Source organism: Leuciscus leuciscus, assembly GCF_965113295.1.
Source record: "Leuciscus leuciscus genome assembly, chromosome: 23".
NCBI lineage: Eukaryota > Metazoa > Chordata > Actinopteri > Cypriniformes > Leuciscidae > Leuciscus > Leuciscus leuciscus.
The window spans coordinates 15,184,751-15,201,287 of record NC_138747.1 but is presented as its reverse complement, the minus strand read 5'-3'; the positions used below and the strand labels follow the sequence as shown (position 1 = coordinate 15,201,287).

General features: G+C 38.7%; 1 protein-coding gene across 1 annotated transcript in view; it reads right to left on the bottom strand.

Annotated features, from left to right (window-relative positions):
* Positions 1-57: 57 nt before the first annotated feature.
* The window catches only part of atxn7 (ataxin 7), a 38,671-nt gene continuing 22,191 nt past the window's right edge, over positions 58-16,537 (bottom strand). The window contains exons 5-14 of the mRNA XM_082155408.1: positions 15,132-15,236; positions 7,136-7,376; positions 6,706-6,983; positions 6,483-6,565; positions 5,862-6,127; positions 5,511-5,703; positions 5,124-5,245; positions 4,155-5,038; positions 3,135-3,277; positions 58-3,060 (exon numbers count right to left, since the gene is read on the bottom strand). Coding sequence (XP_082011534.1) covers positions 3,043-3,060; positions 3,135-3,277; positions 4,155-5,038; positions 5,124-5,245; positions 5,511-5,703; positions 5,862-6,127; positions 6,483-6,565; positions 6,706-6,983; positions 7,136-7,376; positions 15,132-15,236 — 2,333 coding nt within the window. The 3' untranslated portion in view covers positions 58-3,042. The remainder of the gene's footprint in view (positions 3,061-3,134; positions 3,278-4,154; positions 5,039-5,123; positions 5,246-5,510; positions 5,704-5,861; positions 6,128-6,482; positions 6,566-6,705; positions 6,984-7,135; positions 7,377-15,131; positions 15,237-16,537) is intronic.

Here is a 16,537-nt window from a genome sequence, read left to right as displayed (position 1 = left end):
TTTCACGTTTGTCTTTGTTGTGTGAGCAAATGGAGAAAAAAAGATGAGTCTGACACATTTTTCTTATAAATAACTGTATAAATTATTTTTTTTATATATTTACAGAAACTTGTTACAAAACAAATATACTATACAATCTTTTCTTTAAATATTAAGTAAATCTACCCTACTGTGTTTGTTCATGAATTACATAGCAGCCAACACACAAAAGTCCAGCTGATCAAATGATTTTTGAATAGGTATACAAAAAAGAAAGAAATCAAAATATACACACTTGTACATAGGTTTATATGTAGAGGCTTCTTCCCCAAAAAGCAAACTGTTTTTATCTTAGATTCACATTCCAAATCTATTGTGTTTAATCAAACATCTTCACAAAGCTTTCGTCGTCTGAAAACAGTGGAGTTACAATTTCAAGGTAAACAGTACATTTATCTGCCTAAAACATTGGTTGAAATCACTGACTTTGCCACAAAAATATCTATCCCTCTCGCTTTGAAAATTTCTAATATCAAAAGTAGTCATAAAAGAATACAAGGGACAGACGGGAAGCTTTTCTCACGTCAGTGTCGAGTGTCACTCCTCTGCCATGCGTTTCATCAATCAGTTACCGCTCTACTTGAAGGGGAAAAGGGTGACGTATGAGATTCCTAGGCAGGTTTAAAAAGTTTCTAAACCTTTATATAACATTCAAGTACTGTGGAAAAATGAATACATGAAATAAAAAGCTCTGCCTTAACAACAGTCAATGAGAAACTAATTCAGGCACTTTCTCTTTTTTTTTCTTCTTTTTTTTTTTTTGTCAGCGTTAAATAAAAGCAAATGAATAAGTAATTAAAAAGCAATGTATCCAATTACAACATTTGGCAACAGTGGTGCACCTTTTGCACTGTACAACTGTTTTGTTCCCTCTTCCAGTTAGAAAAGTCCTACAAAATACATCAGCCAGCCAGAAATCTTTTGCACAGTTGTAACGGGCTATTTTGATCACATTCTCTGACCTCTTGGATTGAGATGGGGAGGCATCATGAGGGAGGGGGAAAAAAAGCACTATTAACACCTAAAAAATTATATATATACTGTGGATGATTTCCCACTACTGTGGCAACAATCTGTCTGGGGGAACTCGGCATGTGACTAACATGAAGCTGTGTTTGGATAGAGTGGCGTATTGCATTATTTGCTTGGCAGTGAACCACTTCTAATAATCTTAGAATGTTTCCATTTACTAAATAAATAATAATGATCTCAATTGTACCAAAAAATTTTACGAAAATGCCTGTGCAAAAATACATCTCCATATGTACAATTCTTTAACAAAATATGTATTTCTGAAATAGGGATACTTCAATATTTGTATTCGGTTTCGTGTACGAAAAAGCCGAAGGGAAAAAATACACGCACACACACACACAAAAAAAAATTCATGCTCTACTTCTCAGCAACGATTGCTGACTGACATCAGTGGAGTTCAGGAATTTACAGGAGTTTTAAAGAGAAGCCCCAACTTACACAAAATCCAGCTCAACATCTCTTCTGAAGATCAACGAGCCAAAAAAGGATCTATTGCCTTTTTAAGTTGACAGACCCACAATGAAAATGAGATTTAAATCAGAATGTCCAGCTACTAACTCCTTTAGGTTCGTGTCGGATCAATGCAGGAACGTTGGGTCGCAGTGTAAGTTAGTGGTTATTTCATGAGATGGTGATGGCCAGACTACTGTATATGTGTCTCACAGTATTGAGTCATGAAGATGTCTACTCCATTGCTGAGATGATAGTGTGTCTGTAATGTTGGCCTATGGCTCAACAGCAACTAGCCATAAGCCCCTTTCTGAGATTGAAACGGCAAAAAAACAATACCATGCCTAAGGCATTGACACCAGGAAATGGCTCTCCTACAATCATTTTCGAGCAAGACTGCAGATTTTAGTACATTAAGATTTCAGCACATGCTTCTTTAGTGCTACAATGTGTAATTGGAGGAGGTGAGACGTCACCTGCTGTCTCTCGTTTTGTTCCTGCAGTTGTTTTCGCATGTGCTAAAAAGCTTTACTGAATCAAGCCCTTAATGTACCTAAAACTGAATATTTTTTGGAGCTTCAAGAGACAACTGTTGCTCAGAGATTCAGTAAAGACATGCTAGGCTACTAACAAACCTGAAATTATTAAAATGAACGGGGTGGGGGGAAAAAAATCAAGTGCTTTAGGTAATGCAGGGTGTTAGAGTTCAAGTCAGGATTGTTCTGTAAAAAAAGTAACTCCTTTAGCTGAAGTTCATAAAAATTCCCTTGAAATAAAACAAAACGAAACATGATTCATTTCTTTCCAAAAAAGTGTATGATAAATGGTATTTTGTTCTGTTTGCTATACATTTGCTAGCCTGTAAACAAAATGTGGTGTAAAAATGTCTAGTTTGCATAATCTTTTAAGTTTAGGTTGCTCGTGTTGAAACTCCACTCCTGTCATGTCTGTCTGCAGTGAGCGTAGCTCGATCTTATTCAGCCTTCCAGTGAGAGATCGTGTGTTATGATTAACTTAAGTTGATTGTGTCTACTGTAGGGATGTTCCTCTCCTGTACACTTCCTCCAGGGCTGAGTAGGATTTCAGTTTCCAGTAGTCCACACATACCGAAGAATTCATCTTGTTTGTGTCGCCCATCCCTCCTATGCTTGGTAGTGTTGGTGAGGCTACGTACCAGCCCAAATCTGTACCTTCAGACCCCAGCGCAAGTGCTCAGGCTGGGTAGCTCTACGCAGCAGGCGTTGTACCCAATGGTGCATTGTATAGATTCATTATAACCTCCGACAGGAGAACTAGATCTCTCTGGCTTATTATCCTATCCCAGGAGAGTGTCCCTGCATGGCTTTGGGAGGAAATCCCCACGAAGGACATCAAATGGGCCACCCAGTGTGCATTCCACCCTGAGGATTGTGGGAAGAGTAAGAGAAAAAGAAGGCCTCGTGCAGAGTGGCATGAGGGGGCTGAGGGAGCTCTGGGTCCAGCCTACTGCTCAGCACGCTCAGAGCCTCCACACCGGTGTCAGGGACGAGCCTTTGGCTGCCGGAAACAACAGGCAATATTACATTCTGAACTAAAACAATGAAGCAACCGGATGATGTAAAGAAACTAACCTGATGTATGAGTGAATTGTTAGGGAGCCCTGGTGGTCCGGGTATAGAGCGAGCGTGCTTGCTGTGGATGTTGTTGATTGATGGAGACTTGGCCATTTTGGGCCTGCCAGGACCTTGTCCTCCTCCCCCTCCTGCTCCAGACACTGTCAAAGTCATTGCAAAATTTGAATGAGAAACAGCACTTGGAATCAAGCGAACGGCATATAATGATTACGTAAAGTCTACAAATGATTTTTGGTTTATAGTGTTTCTAGGATTGAGATCCAGAAAGTCAGTTCGTTCCTTCTCTGTTAATTTTTTAAGAAAACTTTAAAGAGCGGTGATTAGTGCATTAAAACTAAACTGAAATTAAACAAAAGCCACACTAAAATTTACCTCAAATTTAAAAGCAATCGGATCAAAATGAATCCAGAAACTGGATTGATACTAAAATGACTTCAGAGTCTAGATTAAAATTAAACTGAAATTAACCTGAAACTGCATCAAAAATAAACTCATATGAAGCTGAAACTGCATTAAACACACTAAAGTGAATTTAAGTGAAATAGAGATCTGGATCAAAACTAAAGTAAGATGAAAAAGGGGTTGATACTAATGTGAAATGACACAAAAACCGAAAAAAAAAATAAACTTAAATGAACTAGAATAAAAATAGTAACGGGATCAAAACTAAACTCAGATCAAACAGAACCTAAACTGAAATAACAAACAAATTAAAAAGAAATTAAATAGAATCTGGATTAAAAAATAACCTAAATAAAAAACCCAAATTAAAACTAAATAAATTAAATGAACCTGGATTAATACTAAAATGACATTAGAGACTGATTTGGACTGAAACCAAATTGAGATGAAACCGAAACCAGATTAAAATAAAACTGAAATGAAACAGAAAGCAAATTAAGTGAAACTTAAATGAAAAAGAAGCTAGATCAAAACTAAACTCCAATGAAGCAGGAATCTGGATTAAAACAAAAAAATATGAAACACAGTGAATCTGTATTGATGAGATGTCTGTACCTGTGCTGTTGAGGCTACTTGAGCCAGGCGAACCCTTCCTCCGTTTGGCTTCTAGACGTGCCTCTGCATGATGATCGCTGCTCTGGTGAACAAACGGCCCGAGGGAGAGGGTGGAGTCGCTGCTGTTCATCACCACACTCATGCGTTTAATAGACTCAGCGGGGCTGCCAGAAGGAGGGCCGCGTCCCGTCGATTCCTGCTTCAAGCTCAGAGAGTTGGCCCTGCCTGGGGTGCAGTTTACCCCCACACTGTACACCCCACTGTGGGATGATGACGACGCTGATGACGATGAAGACGAAGTGGGGGTGGAGGCGAGTGAGGAATGATAGGCACTGCCCAGGCTACCCACGTTTACTGCGCAGTTCTTCTTAAAAGAGGAGGATGAGGATGATTCCGAGGTGTAAGTGCTATGGGAGGTTAGCAGGGAACTGTTTTTCCGCTTCTTTCCCGAACTGAGGCTCCCGCTCGCACTTCCGCTGACGCTAACACTGCTATTATTACTACCCTTGATGACAGAGTTACTTAGGCTGGAGGATGGCTCCCGAGCCCTGAAGGACTTTGTACCAGATCGGGATTTGAGGGGTCGGTTGGAGCCCAACGAGGGTAGCGAGGACAAGTGGGCTGAAGGCATCTGGGGTGATGAGGCTGACACTTGTCTAGAAGCGCCACTGTAGGCGGGCTGCTCGCTTGCGGAGGCTTGCGGAGAAGAGCGGGCGTTCAGGGTGGTGCCGTACGACAGGACAGGCTTGCTATCATAAGGCGGCGACGAAGACAGGCTGAGAAAGCCTGCGGAAATGGAGGATGAGGAAGAATGGGAATTTGTGCTTGTCCGGTGAGAGGCTGTCGGTGTTGTTGCAGAGTTCTCCAACGCCAGAGGGATTTTCCTACAAAGTAAATGGAAGAAATCACAATTAGGACTGTGTTCATCAGAAAAACAGCTGTTTGCAGGAAGGGTCTCAACACACTCACTTCCACATTTGTGAGTTGACATGCTTGTCCAGCATGGTGGTGAGAGCACACCGTACTTGATCCCAGCGCCGGTCAAAAGCATAACATCCTCTACCGTACAATCGACTTCCAAAAGTGCAGAACTGGTGAGAGACAGAACATGAATAGTACATTTATACAGAGTTAATCTCTTCAATCATTCAGATGAAGGCCAACTCACTTTTAAGAGGGTGGCTTGCCACAAAATTGAATTAAAATGAGGCCCTGGATATTAATTTCAAACTCATTTGAGAATAGCTTAGTGATTCAAAAGCTCAAAATAAATGCAAGAGACTGTTTGTGCAGGCACTTGAGTTCGAGAAAAAAACCTCACTAACACTTCAAGATCACAAGGTTTCTTGTACTTACAGCGGCTGGTCGTGGGTGGTAACCTGAATAATGGCAGTCCAGTTTCTCCGTAGCTTCCTCCCTCTCCTCGTTCTCCCCCTCGTCGCTGGAGAGGCGGCTGCTCTCAGTACTAACAGGGGCCGGGTGAGAGTGGTGGGCCTGATCGTGGGCCATGGCTGGGTCTCCTCCACTGTGAAAGTTACTGTTGTTGAGTCTGAAGATAAAGAAGAGCATCTTAACCTTTGCCTTGGTTGACCCAAACAAAAACAACTGGAGATCTATAAATATGACTGTAAACTACCACAATTTGGCTAATCAATCAAACAGGAATCTGATTTAGAGGAAATAATGGGGCAGGAGGAAGCAACTTACCGTGGAAGCCCAGAATTATGAGGTTTGGGTTTGAGGGGCAAAGGCTTGGTGGCATCAGCAGTGCCATTGCCATGGGAGACCGGGTGAGGGTCTTGTGGGAGGCGGGAGTGGGGAGGGTGAGGGTCCCTGAGAGGGGGTGCTAGGTGTGAGGGGTCCAACCTGAAGTGCAACTCCTTGTCACGCGCTTTGCTCTTGTGCTCAGCGAGCAGCGTGTCAAAGCGTTGCCGCCGCCCGAGCACCGCCCTCCTCTGGCTTATGGAATGTGTCTGTGGAGACATGGAGGTGATATTTAACTGTTTAGTCAAGTAGTTAAATGTTTGGTTCACTTACTCATTAGGGACGTCCTAGATATGCACTATACCACAATATATTGGTGACCATAAGGATATAGGCCAAGAACATTCTGATTAGGAAGATAAAACCAGGATAATATTTGAGCTTTTTATCTGCTATATTATTACCTCTATATTGCTATATTATAAAGTTATGGCAATATCATTTTTTTTTTATAAAATACAATATAATATAATATCTGAACTTTTTATTTTTGCTATATTATTGATGCTATAATATTATATTAGGGCTATATTCAAAAATAAAATGAAGTGTAAGGAGACACACCTTGCATGTTAAGGATCTTGTGCATGGCTTATGTGCTGTCATATCCATAACCCCACAATGGATATCTGGATTAAACTCTCGCTCTAGAAGAAAAATATCATAACAGAAACAGAACACATAAGATCAAGAAAAGGGGTGTACTTTTTTCCCCATACAATTTAGTAGAATTTCCTGAGACAAACAGCATAAATATACAGTAGCAGCAGTGACTATTAGCATTTACCTTGTCTCTTGTACAAGGGTCTTCTGCTACTGGCACTGCTGCTGTCCGTTTTCTTGTCTTGGGATGAAAGGTGGCCCTTTCCATTAGGGATCTGACCAGGGGCCAGCAGAGGAGCCTTTGGTATGGAGGGGAAGTTAAGGCCTGACTTCAGGGGAGAGGTGCTCACAGTATTGGAGGAAGAGGAGGTGGAGGTGGAAGAAGAGGTGGGCACGTGGGGGAGCTTGGCTGAAGATTCCCCCTTCAGAGGGACCTTCTCTACTTTGACAGCAAGAATTGGACTGGAGGGCAGAGAAATAAAGACAGCCTTATATTGTACCAAAGGTGGGTGTGTTTCATATTACATCTTTTGTGTTACGTAAGAATGGGCTGCTTATCTTAACAAATGTATCCACTAAATTCACTTTCACTCCATCAAAACACACATACTCACCTCTCTTCTTGCAGCACCCTATAGGGGAAGTGAGGCTTCCGGTGAGGAGGCTTCTCTTTGGTTGGTTTGTAGATTTTAGTGGGGACGCTGCTGTTTGTGCTGGAGGTGCGTGCCAGTGTGCTTCCACTGACAGTCCCGCCCCCAACTCCACCCCCAATGCTGCCCTTATTTCGAGAGATTGCAAATGCAGCAGGGGCGGGATAGCTGGATGGGGGCTTGCTGCTGGAGCTGTGTCTTCTCTCTGAGGGGCGAGACATTTGAAAGATTTAATTTAAGTAAATAAACACGTTTACACCAAGGATGATAACTATAAATATAACGATAAAAGTATAGTTCTAAAAATCCTTCTCAATATTAAAGAATAGCAGTTTGTTCTACACAGCTATAACGATAACGGCACAGAGAATCAGTATCGTTGGAATCACTTTCAGAATGATTTTATCCAGCTGATGAATGATAAAAACATTTACAGCCAATTAGAATCCATCCTGCTGTAATGAGCTCAAGCATTTAAAGTGACAGACATGCATGCACTTAGAATAAACAGAACGATATCGTCCGCTAGTGTGGACGTGAATATATTTATCTTTATAGTTGTAGTTCTTGGTGTGAAAGGGCCTTAAGATGTCCAGTAGGGTAATGGTAGATTTCTCAACAGTCCAGCATTATTGACATTTAGTGGCATTTTCATGTTTAATGCAGGAGGGTTGTAAAAGTTTCAAGATTTATAATATAAAGTAAGTATCAAAAACTAAAAATATTATTTTAATAGTTATTTGTAATGAAAATGTGTTTTTTTTCCTGTTTTTCTCAGTTAACAATATCACATATTTTAAGTATTCTATGTTGTTAGTGTAACAAAAATGATTAACTTATTTTTTAAGTTTCAGTGTCAAAAAAAAAGCAAAGACTGAAGAAAATAAATGAGACAAGCAAGAGAAGAAAAGCCAGGGACAAATATATGCTTAACTTTTGGAGTTTGATGAGCTTTGAACCAAAAATTCTTTGTCTAGCTTTGCACTTTGTCCACGATAACCATTTTAAAGGGAAGTTGACCTAACCTGTAGTTAATCTAAGTAGATTAATGTTGCCTATTCAGACTCTCCTCTTCTAAATAAACATTTGCGCTCTCTCAGTCGTAATTTACAAGACACAAATGTGCAAGAGGAATTAACTGCTGTGCTGCACTAACAAACGTCTCGGTCTCTCCACACTTGCCTGTCAAAAACACACAGTCCTGCTGCTCTGGCCCAGTGTTTGTCACTAAGCCCTCCAGCAAACCAGGGGCACAGACACACACACACACACACACACACTAGTCTGATGTCTCGCCAGTGTTTATCTGTGCTGATAAAACTACAGCAAAGGCACAAAAAAAAGAATAAATAAAAGGAGGACACCAGGAAGAAATCCTTGACTTATTTATTTCTCACAGAGGCTTGTGGCTTCTTGCCGGGTTGTTGGCGCTGCTCCAAGAAAGTGAGCCAACATCAATTTGAGTAACCAAAGGCCAAATCGACAAAGCCCCAAATAGACCACAACAGTCCGTAATATCATTTGCCCCATGTTGAAAAGCAATCTGGGACTGTTGTAAGGAAACTGTACACCAAATACTGCAACCTGACAAATGACCACAGGGAACTTCCGACATAAAATCAAGAGCCTCTTGCAAATGAAGGATGTTCAGCGTGGACAAAGGCAGAGTGTAGAAATATACCATTTTGTATTTTACTTTAAAAATAGTAATGGAGAACAATTTAAGAAGCCATCAGCCTTTCAAAACTTCTAGAGCTGTAATCGATCAAATTAATTGACAAAAATCAATAAAAAAAAGAGTGCTCCGATACCAAAAACTGATATCACGCAGCGTGTCCACTACAGTGCATATGACAAAGAAACCTCAACAACAGAGCAAACAGAGAGCAGAATGGATATACCAGAGAAGGATGTCTATAAAATAAATATATCAAATGAATTGAATGTTAAAGAAATTAAATATTTACGCCTTGCTGCTGCTCATAAAAAACGAAACAAAGTGGATTGAGTGCGCAGCGGTACAGACGCGTGAGCTTGTCGAGCGCATCCCCTTTTCATAGATGCTGGAAAGTGTTTAGTTTGGTTGGATATGTCAGTAGCAAACAAGGTAAAACACATTACTAACGTAATGTAAAGAGAGAGAGGGAGCATGTGCACACTCCTGTTGCATGCTCTTGATTGCTGATCGTTCACTCAGCACACATGAACGTGTAAATTGGATTAAAACTAGGCTAATTAAAACTGGATTAAAACATTTGAATTAAAACTTAATTATATATGCAAGTAAAAACTTGAACTGTTATGTGATTTATGTAGAACAAGTGGCTCCCTACATTATTACAGGACAAGAAGTTTACAGCGCGCACACTACCGTAGCATAAAACGCAGAAATAAAACGCATGTGTAACAGTATATTGTATCCATGCATTCTGCGCTTCTTAAAGGGACAGCAACTGCTGCTGTGCTTTTAATGTTAATCAAACAACAAGGACAAAGAAATCACTCACTGCTCTTTACTGAATGACTTTTGTAACTTTAATAAAAAATATATAGATATTTAATTTATACAGTGAAGACTATGCGTTGTTATTTTACATTTGTTTACTTTATTAAAATTATGTACCTGAAAACTTCTGTTAGACCTACCTGAAAAACTGAAAAGGACTTTATTTTATTTGTATCTTTGTTCTATTGTATTTATTTGTGCTATTTGTAATTGGATGATTTGTTCTTATTTTACTACTGACTGTTTACTTGTCTTTAACAATGTTTTAAATTGACATTAATTAGGCTAGTAGTTTTTGCTGTAGTATCAAAATTGTAATAGAGAAAATGGGCCAGTAGAAAAAAAAATCCTTAGCATTGAGCCCTACTGAAGCAGCTCTTAATATGCCCTGTGCTATTAAATGAAAGATAAAATATGATAGAGCAATAGAATGAACAGTGAAAGTAACATAATAAAGCATTAAAATAACTGAAGGAAATAAAGGATTCATATTCGTTTGGTTTCCCTAACTAATATAATTAAAAATAACAAATCAAATGAAAACACAGGTTTGATAGTATCAGTATTGGCCTAGTTCTGGAAAAAGTGGTATCAGAACATCCCTCAAATTAACCATAAACGAAACAGCTTGCCAAAGTGAAATTTCTGGAAAAGTTCGCTCTGGCCAGTAAACACCTTCAAACTACCATTGGTCTGTAGCAATTCAATAATAGGTAGGTGTGCTTCTTTGACATGGAAATCTCCGGTTAATTTCTTCTGTACATTTACTCGAGGTCAGACACCCGTGAGCAAAAACATGAACACACTAGAGAGTCGCTGGAATTCTAATTGAAATGGAACGCTGACACTGTTTTCTTTTTCTTTTCTCCATGTTTAATACTGCAAAGTTGCTTGCTTTTAATAGTACTTCACACAAAAATGAAAATTCTGTCACAAAAGAGGATATGTTGGAATGTCAGTAACCAAACAGTTGATTTTTTTCCTCCATAATATGGTAGTCAATGGGGCCTATAAACTGATAGGTTACCCATAATCTTCAAAATATCTTTTTTTTGTATTCAGCAGAAGAAATAATTTAATACAGGTTTGGAACAACTTTAGGGTGAGTAAATGATGACAGAATTTTCATTTTTACAACAATCTGTTGTATAAAGTGTTATATAAATAAACGTGACGTGACTTTACTGGAGTGCCGAACTGCAGAGCTCGTGCAAACATCCACATCGCTATGATCAGATGCTTTCTTAACTACTGTTTTCTCACCCCTATCCATTTTTTTTAGAAAGGAAAGTACACAGCACATATTAACATATTCATCTAAACGACGCTCTAAGCAGTGGTCGGCGTTAGGATGTTCGAGAGGAAAAGTTTTATGCATGCGCTTGAGCACTCAATATATTTTTTAAATGCTCATTATTATGGTTTAGTATTTCTCTGTAATGTAGAAAAATGTTACATATAATATTCTTTCTCAGCCCTGAAGCTGAAACAGTTTTCCAGATGGCATCGCCAACCCTCACCCCCCTTCCCCACAGTAAATATTTAAGTAATTAAATTAATATCATAAACGTGCAACTTGTCAAAAAAAATAAAAAATCTTTACTCAGGGGCAGCCCTAGAAAACCCTATTGAATTTATTTCAAAGACTTTAAATTCGACATTGCTTGAAGGACAGCAAGATTAAATATCCAATCAGCTAATCAGCTGAGGTTCAGTGTGACGGCAAAACCCCACAGCATCCACAAATACATAATGCAGTGAAAATGAAGGATAATGTGCAGTCAGCCAGTCAATTTCAGTACAGGAAACGTTTGAGTTCATTTTAAACGGATGAATGTTGAGGAGGATGCAAATTCATTTCTTATTATTCTCAAAGGGGCTTAAAATGTAAGAATGTACACACATTAACCACTTTTTGTACAGCCAATTAAACTTTTTAAAAAACGAGAACTTTCCTGACTTCCTAGGTTGGCTATGAAAACCTCTAGTCTAGACTGATTTTAATGTAAAGGGACTTGGGCCGGTTTCGCAGGCGAAATCCAAAGGACGAGCATTTCTAAACGCACAACGCATCGCACTTTGAAGCAGAAAGGTAACAGCAGCAGAAGACACACCGGGTGCCACTCCGGTCAGTTAAGAACAGGAAACTAAAGGCCAATTTATACTTCTGCGTCGGGTGCGCGTAGAAGGTACGGCGTAGCATACGCATTGACGTGTACCATACGTCGTACCCTTCGCCGTACCCTGACGCGCACCTCCTCAAAAATGTAACTACGCGTCGCGGCGACGCGGACCGCAAGATCTGTGATTGGTCGGCTGGATAGCATCGCGTTTCCTCCTACGCATTTCCGGAATGATCTTCTGCACTCTGCACCGCCCGCCCGCCATTTTTAAATTCCGAAGATCAGTGAAGAGCCATGGAAACAGACCAAGTGACCGAGAGATTGCTTGAAGAAGTGCGGAAATACAGCCATCTGTATGACTCCTTCAGTCGCCATTGCTCGTAGAAACCTAAACTCAAAACAGCCGCGAGGAATGTAAACACAGTGGAACATTAAAACCCACCCGCGCCAACTAGCGTTTCGGCGGTGTAACTGCAGAGCAACACAGACATTCGCAGAAGTATAAATGCTCACGACGGCGTCGCCTACGTGCGTAGCCTACGACGTACACTCGACGCAGAAGTATAGATTGGCCTTAAGGCTACAATTCTAAAGGGCTCCCCAAAATTGGGCAATAGAAGGCTAGAATAAAGTTGCCTGGGGCCCGTTCTTTATACGTGGATTACTCAATTCTCTAGATTTTTCTGTTGACGATTGTTAGGTTCTTCAAAGCTCGTCCTGGAGTTATCACTGCATAATCACATCTTCTGATGGCTACATCTGGCAGGATACTGTGTCATGTCACAAAGCTCAAATATACTGTATTTGTATTTTATATATATATATAAATAATGACTCGTATTTAAATTCTCACTAAGACCAATCCTTTTAACATCATTTTTTTTAAAGTATTTGCATTTTTGATTGCAGATTCATATGTAGTTTGCGATACATATTCCTTAGTACTGCAGCTTGTTTCAGCTCATTATGATTTATTAATCCTCATCTCGGATAAGCACTTGCCAGAACTAGATTCTTCCCTACGCTATTAGTCAAGCACTTGAGCATTTAAAAGTTTCATGGTCCGCGTAGTTAATCTGCTCATTAATCTTTCAGTCTCTCTAGAATAAAGGAGTCCCAGTGTTCATAAAAAAAAAAAACTCTCACCGCTAGAGTGAGTGATTGTGTAATGATCTCTAAAAAAAACTGCAGGAGAACTGGCTCAGTCCGAGTGCAATAAACAGATCATATTTGAACATCAATGCAGTTCTGAAAAACTGATCTTCTGGAAGCTGAACAGAGCGTCAAGTGCACTGATGTCGACATGTTTTGGCTCTCTCAAGAGTGCTGCAACTTTCACAATCTGCACAAATTCGGAGTCCTGTGACATATTTTTGGATTCAGTTATGGCTACGGGAAATCTTCCAAACAAATACGTTTTTATTTTGGGTTCTAATAGCCTGTGAACAGCTGCACTGTGTCATGAATGGTTCATGAATGTTTGTGTACACTAAGCAGAGAGTTTTACAAAACCTAAACTAAAATGTATGCTACACAATTTTAAGAGAAAAATTTAACAAAATCTTTAAAAAGAATGGTCACATATTCAGGTTTCATTAATAAAACCATTTTGATAACTGACACATTTTGTAATTATGTTCTGAACGGTGACAATGATGCTACTAAGAAATTATGGCCAAATTAAAGGCCAAAAAACCACACTAAAAAAAAAAAAAAAAAAAAAATGCAGAAAGTAAAAGGGCAAACAAAATGGTGTTAAAAAATAACAAACATGCCAGCATATAAAATGAATCTGAAGATTATGCATTTCATTGGATCTTATGCTCTGCAGACTTAAAGCAAACCAACTCAGATGCACGTTGGATCAGATTAATTAATTCACTTTGTAACACACAACATATGCAGGCTACATTTTTAGTAAATAAAAAAGCAGTATTTCGTTTTTTTTTCTGGATTTTTATTCTGCTGTCCTACTTTACAGCCTTTTGGCAAGCATTTTGCCACTGGGATTTAATGAAAAAGGTCTCCCCCTTGTGGCCAATGCTGAAAAAATAAGTTCAAGTGCACCAGTTTACTACAGAATCTTAGTAATTCGATTCTTTGATTCGATTAAAATGAACTCTGGTGTGACTGCTCTGTTAGTGTAGTTTGAATAAGTGTGAACCCTGCCATCCAGACCCTGGTGTGCATCAAACAAGCGCTTCCAAACAAACTCTGGTGCGGTTTGACTGAAATATGAACGTAACACGGACCAAAGACATCTAAACGAACCAAAAACAGGACGTGATGTCACAAACTGAGACCCTAAAAATGACATAATGCTCAAGCATATCTGGTTCTTCTCATCATAGGAGCTACACTTCACAGTTCTGAGTCGGAAACACGTCTCCTTGCAGCAGATCTTTGTTTGTGGGCAACATAGGAATTCCTGCCGCTGTTTTCTAAGCTCTTCAAGATTTCTCAGCTTGTAAATATAGCATCATATGCACGCACATACAACCAGCGCGTTTAGCCCAGCACATAGCATTGTTTTGGATGTTCAATAAGTTCCATTGTAAAATATGGACTAAATGTATTATTATCTGTTTTGGTCCGAACCAAAAGAACAGAACTATAAGTGTGAACACACCCGTAAACAACAAATTGGCTCACCATCATTTTCATTTAAGGTTAATTATTGTGTACAGAGAAACAGGTGGGACAAAGCAAGACCTTGACAGGGCCAAATGTTTTCAAAATCAATAAGAATGAAACCACTTTTAACACATTTTAATACATAAGAAAAAAATCCCAGGTCCATCATAGAAGCCATCTGCAACCATTTGATGACACCACTTTCTTAAAATTGGCAAAAATGCTCAAAGTATGATGGATTTGCAATGTTCATGTGCTAAAATAAATGATAGAAACACTGTTGACACATTTTAAACGGCTCAAAAATAAATAAATAAAAACCCTAAGTAGGGGTTTTCCTCAAAACACAGATCAGAGGTGTACTGAAATGGGAGTGATTTTGATTTACTTTATTTTTTATTCCTGGAATTTTCTGACGTCTTCGGGGAGGTTTTACATGTGCTAGATTGGATAAAACAGCACAGATGGGCCAACTAAAAAGAGCACATCAAATATTAACTTGAGGATAGTAAACAGAACTCTGGCGGTGGGTATCAAAGGCTTGTGTTCTTCCCTCTTCATGTTATGATAGTTGAGGCAGAGCAGAGGCGGGATTTCAGTCTTAATTCCCTTGAGTGAGATAAGATTTTTCTAAAACACCTCTATTGAAGAGAGCAGAGAGAGCAAGTCAACTGTGGAGAGCAGAAGGTGGTCTTACCGTAATGTGCTTGGAAGGCCTGGGGTTTGACTACCTGACTGCAGTGGCTGCACATGACCAGGTAGAAGTCATCCTGTGCGGGACATTGGCCAAAGATGGGCATGTCTGCGAAAACACACACAAACACTCATTAGCAGGTCAAAATACCAAGTTTCGTGCTCTTCAGACAAGCAGGCGATTTGAACAACGCAGTTACACATGTAGCTACTTGCATGACTGTAGAAGCTAATATTATTAATCCGCTTATTAGAAAAACCTTACAATGTAAGACAAATTAATAAATATGGCTTTTCATATCAGCTGACAGAATAATAACCTTTTTTTTTTGCTTTGCTTTGAAGAATCAAACATATATTGAATAAAAGATGTTAAATTTAACAAGTAATCATTAATTTTTCAAATAGAGTAATAAAGACTTCAAAAAACTGATAATTGATCAATGTATAATTCAAATATAAAAATGTAAATAAATTAATGACAAACTGACAAATAAATAAACTGTTTATTGTTTAAAAATGTAGTTTAGTTAATAAGATTACATTTTTAAAAAGCATTTAAAGCAAATGGACAGAAATGAAGTGTTTATAAAAACACTTTATAAAAATACAGAATTTGCTGAAATGTCAGTGTTTTATCAATATACTGTTTGTTACACTACTGTTCAAAAGTTTGGGGTTGGTACGTTTAAAAAAAAAAATTATACTTTTCTAATACTATTCAGCAAGGTTACATTAAATTGATCAAAAGTGACTGTAATGATGACATTCACACTTACAAAATATTTATTTTACAATGCTTCTTTTTTAATTTTCTATTCATCAAAGAATCCTGAAAAAATGTATCTCAGTTTCAACAAAAAAAATAAAGCAGCACAACTGTTTTGATAACGCTGATAATAAGAAATGTTTCTTGAGAAGCAAATCAGCAGATAAGAATGATTTCGGAAGAATCATGTGACAATGAAGACTTAAGTAATGATGCTGAAAATTCAGCTTTGCCATCACAGGAATAAATTACATTTTAAATTGCAACAATATTTCACAATATTTTTTTTTACTGTATTTCCGGTCAAATAAATGCAGTCTCATAAGAGACTTATTCAAAAACCTTACAGATCCCAAACTTTTGAATAGTAGTGTACAATTAACAACATTTTTAAACATGAAGTAAACATCAAAATCACACTACACTTAACTCTACCGTTTATTCCAGATCAAATTTATTTGGGTTGCATGTTCTTGTGCAGATTTCACTTTAATTGTGGAAAGACAGATGACTTCCTGCTGGAATCAGGTCACTCCTGATTAGGACTCGCGAAGTAAATGAGTGTAAGATGTAGAAATCTAACCTAACCAGTGAACGGAGCCTGAAGTGAATCTGCCCTCAGATTATACACACACAAAATG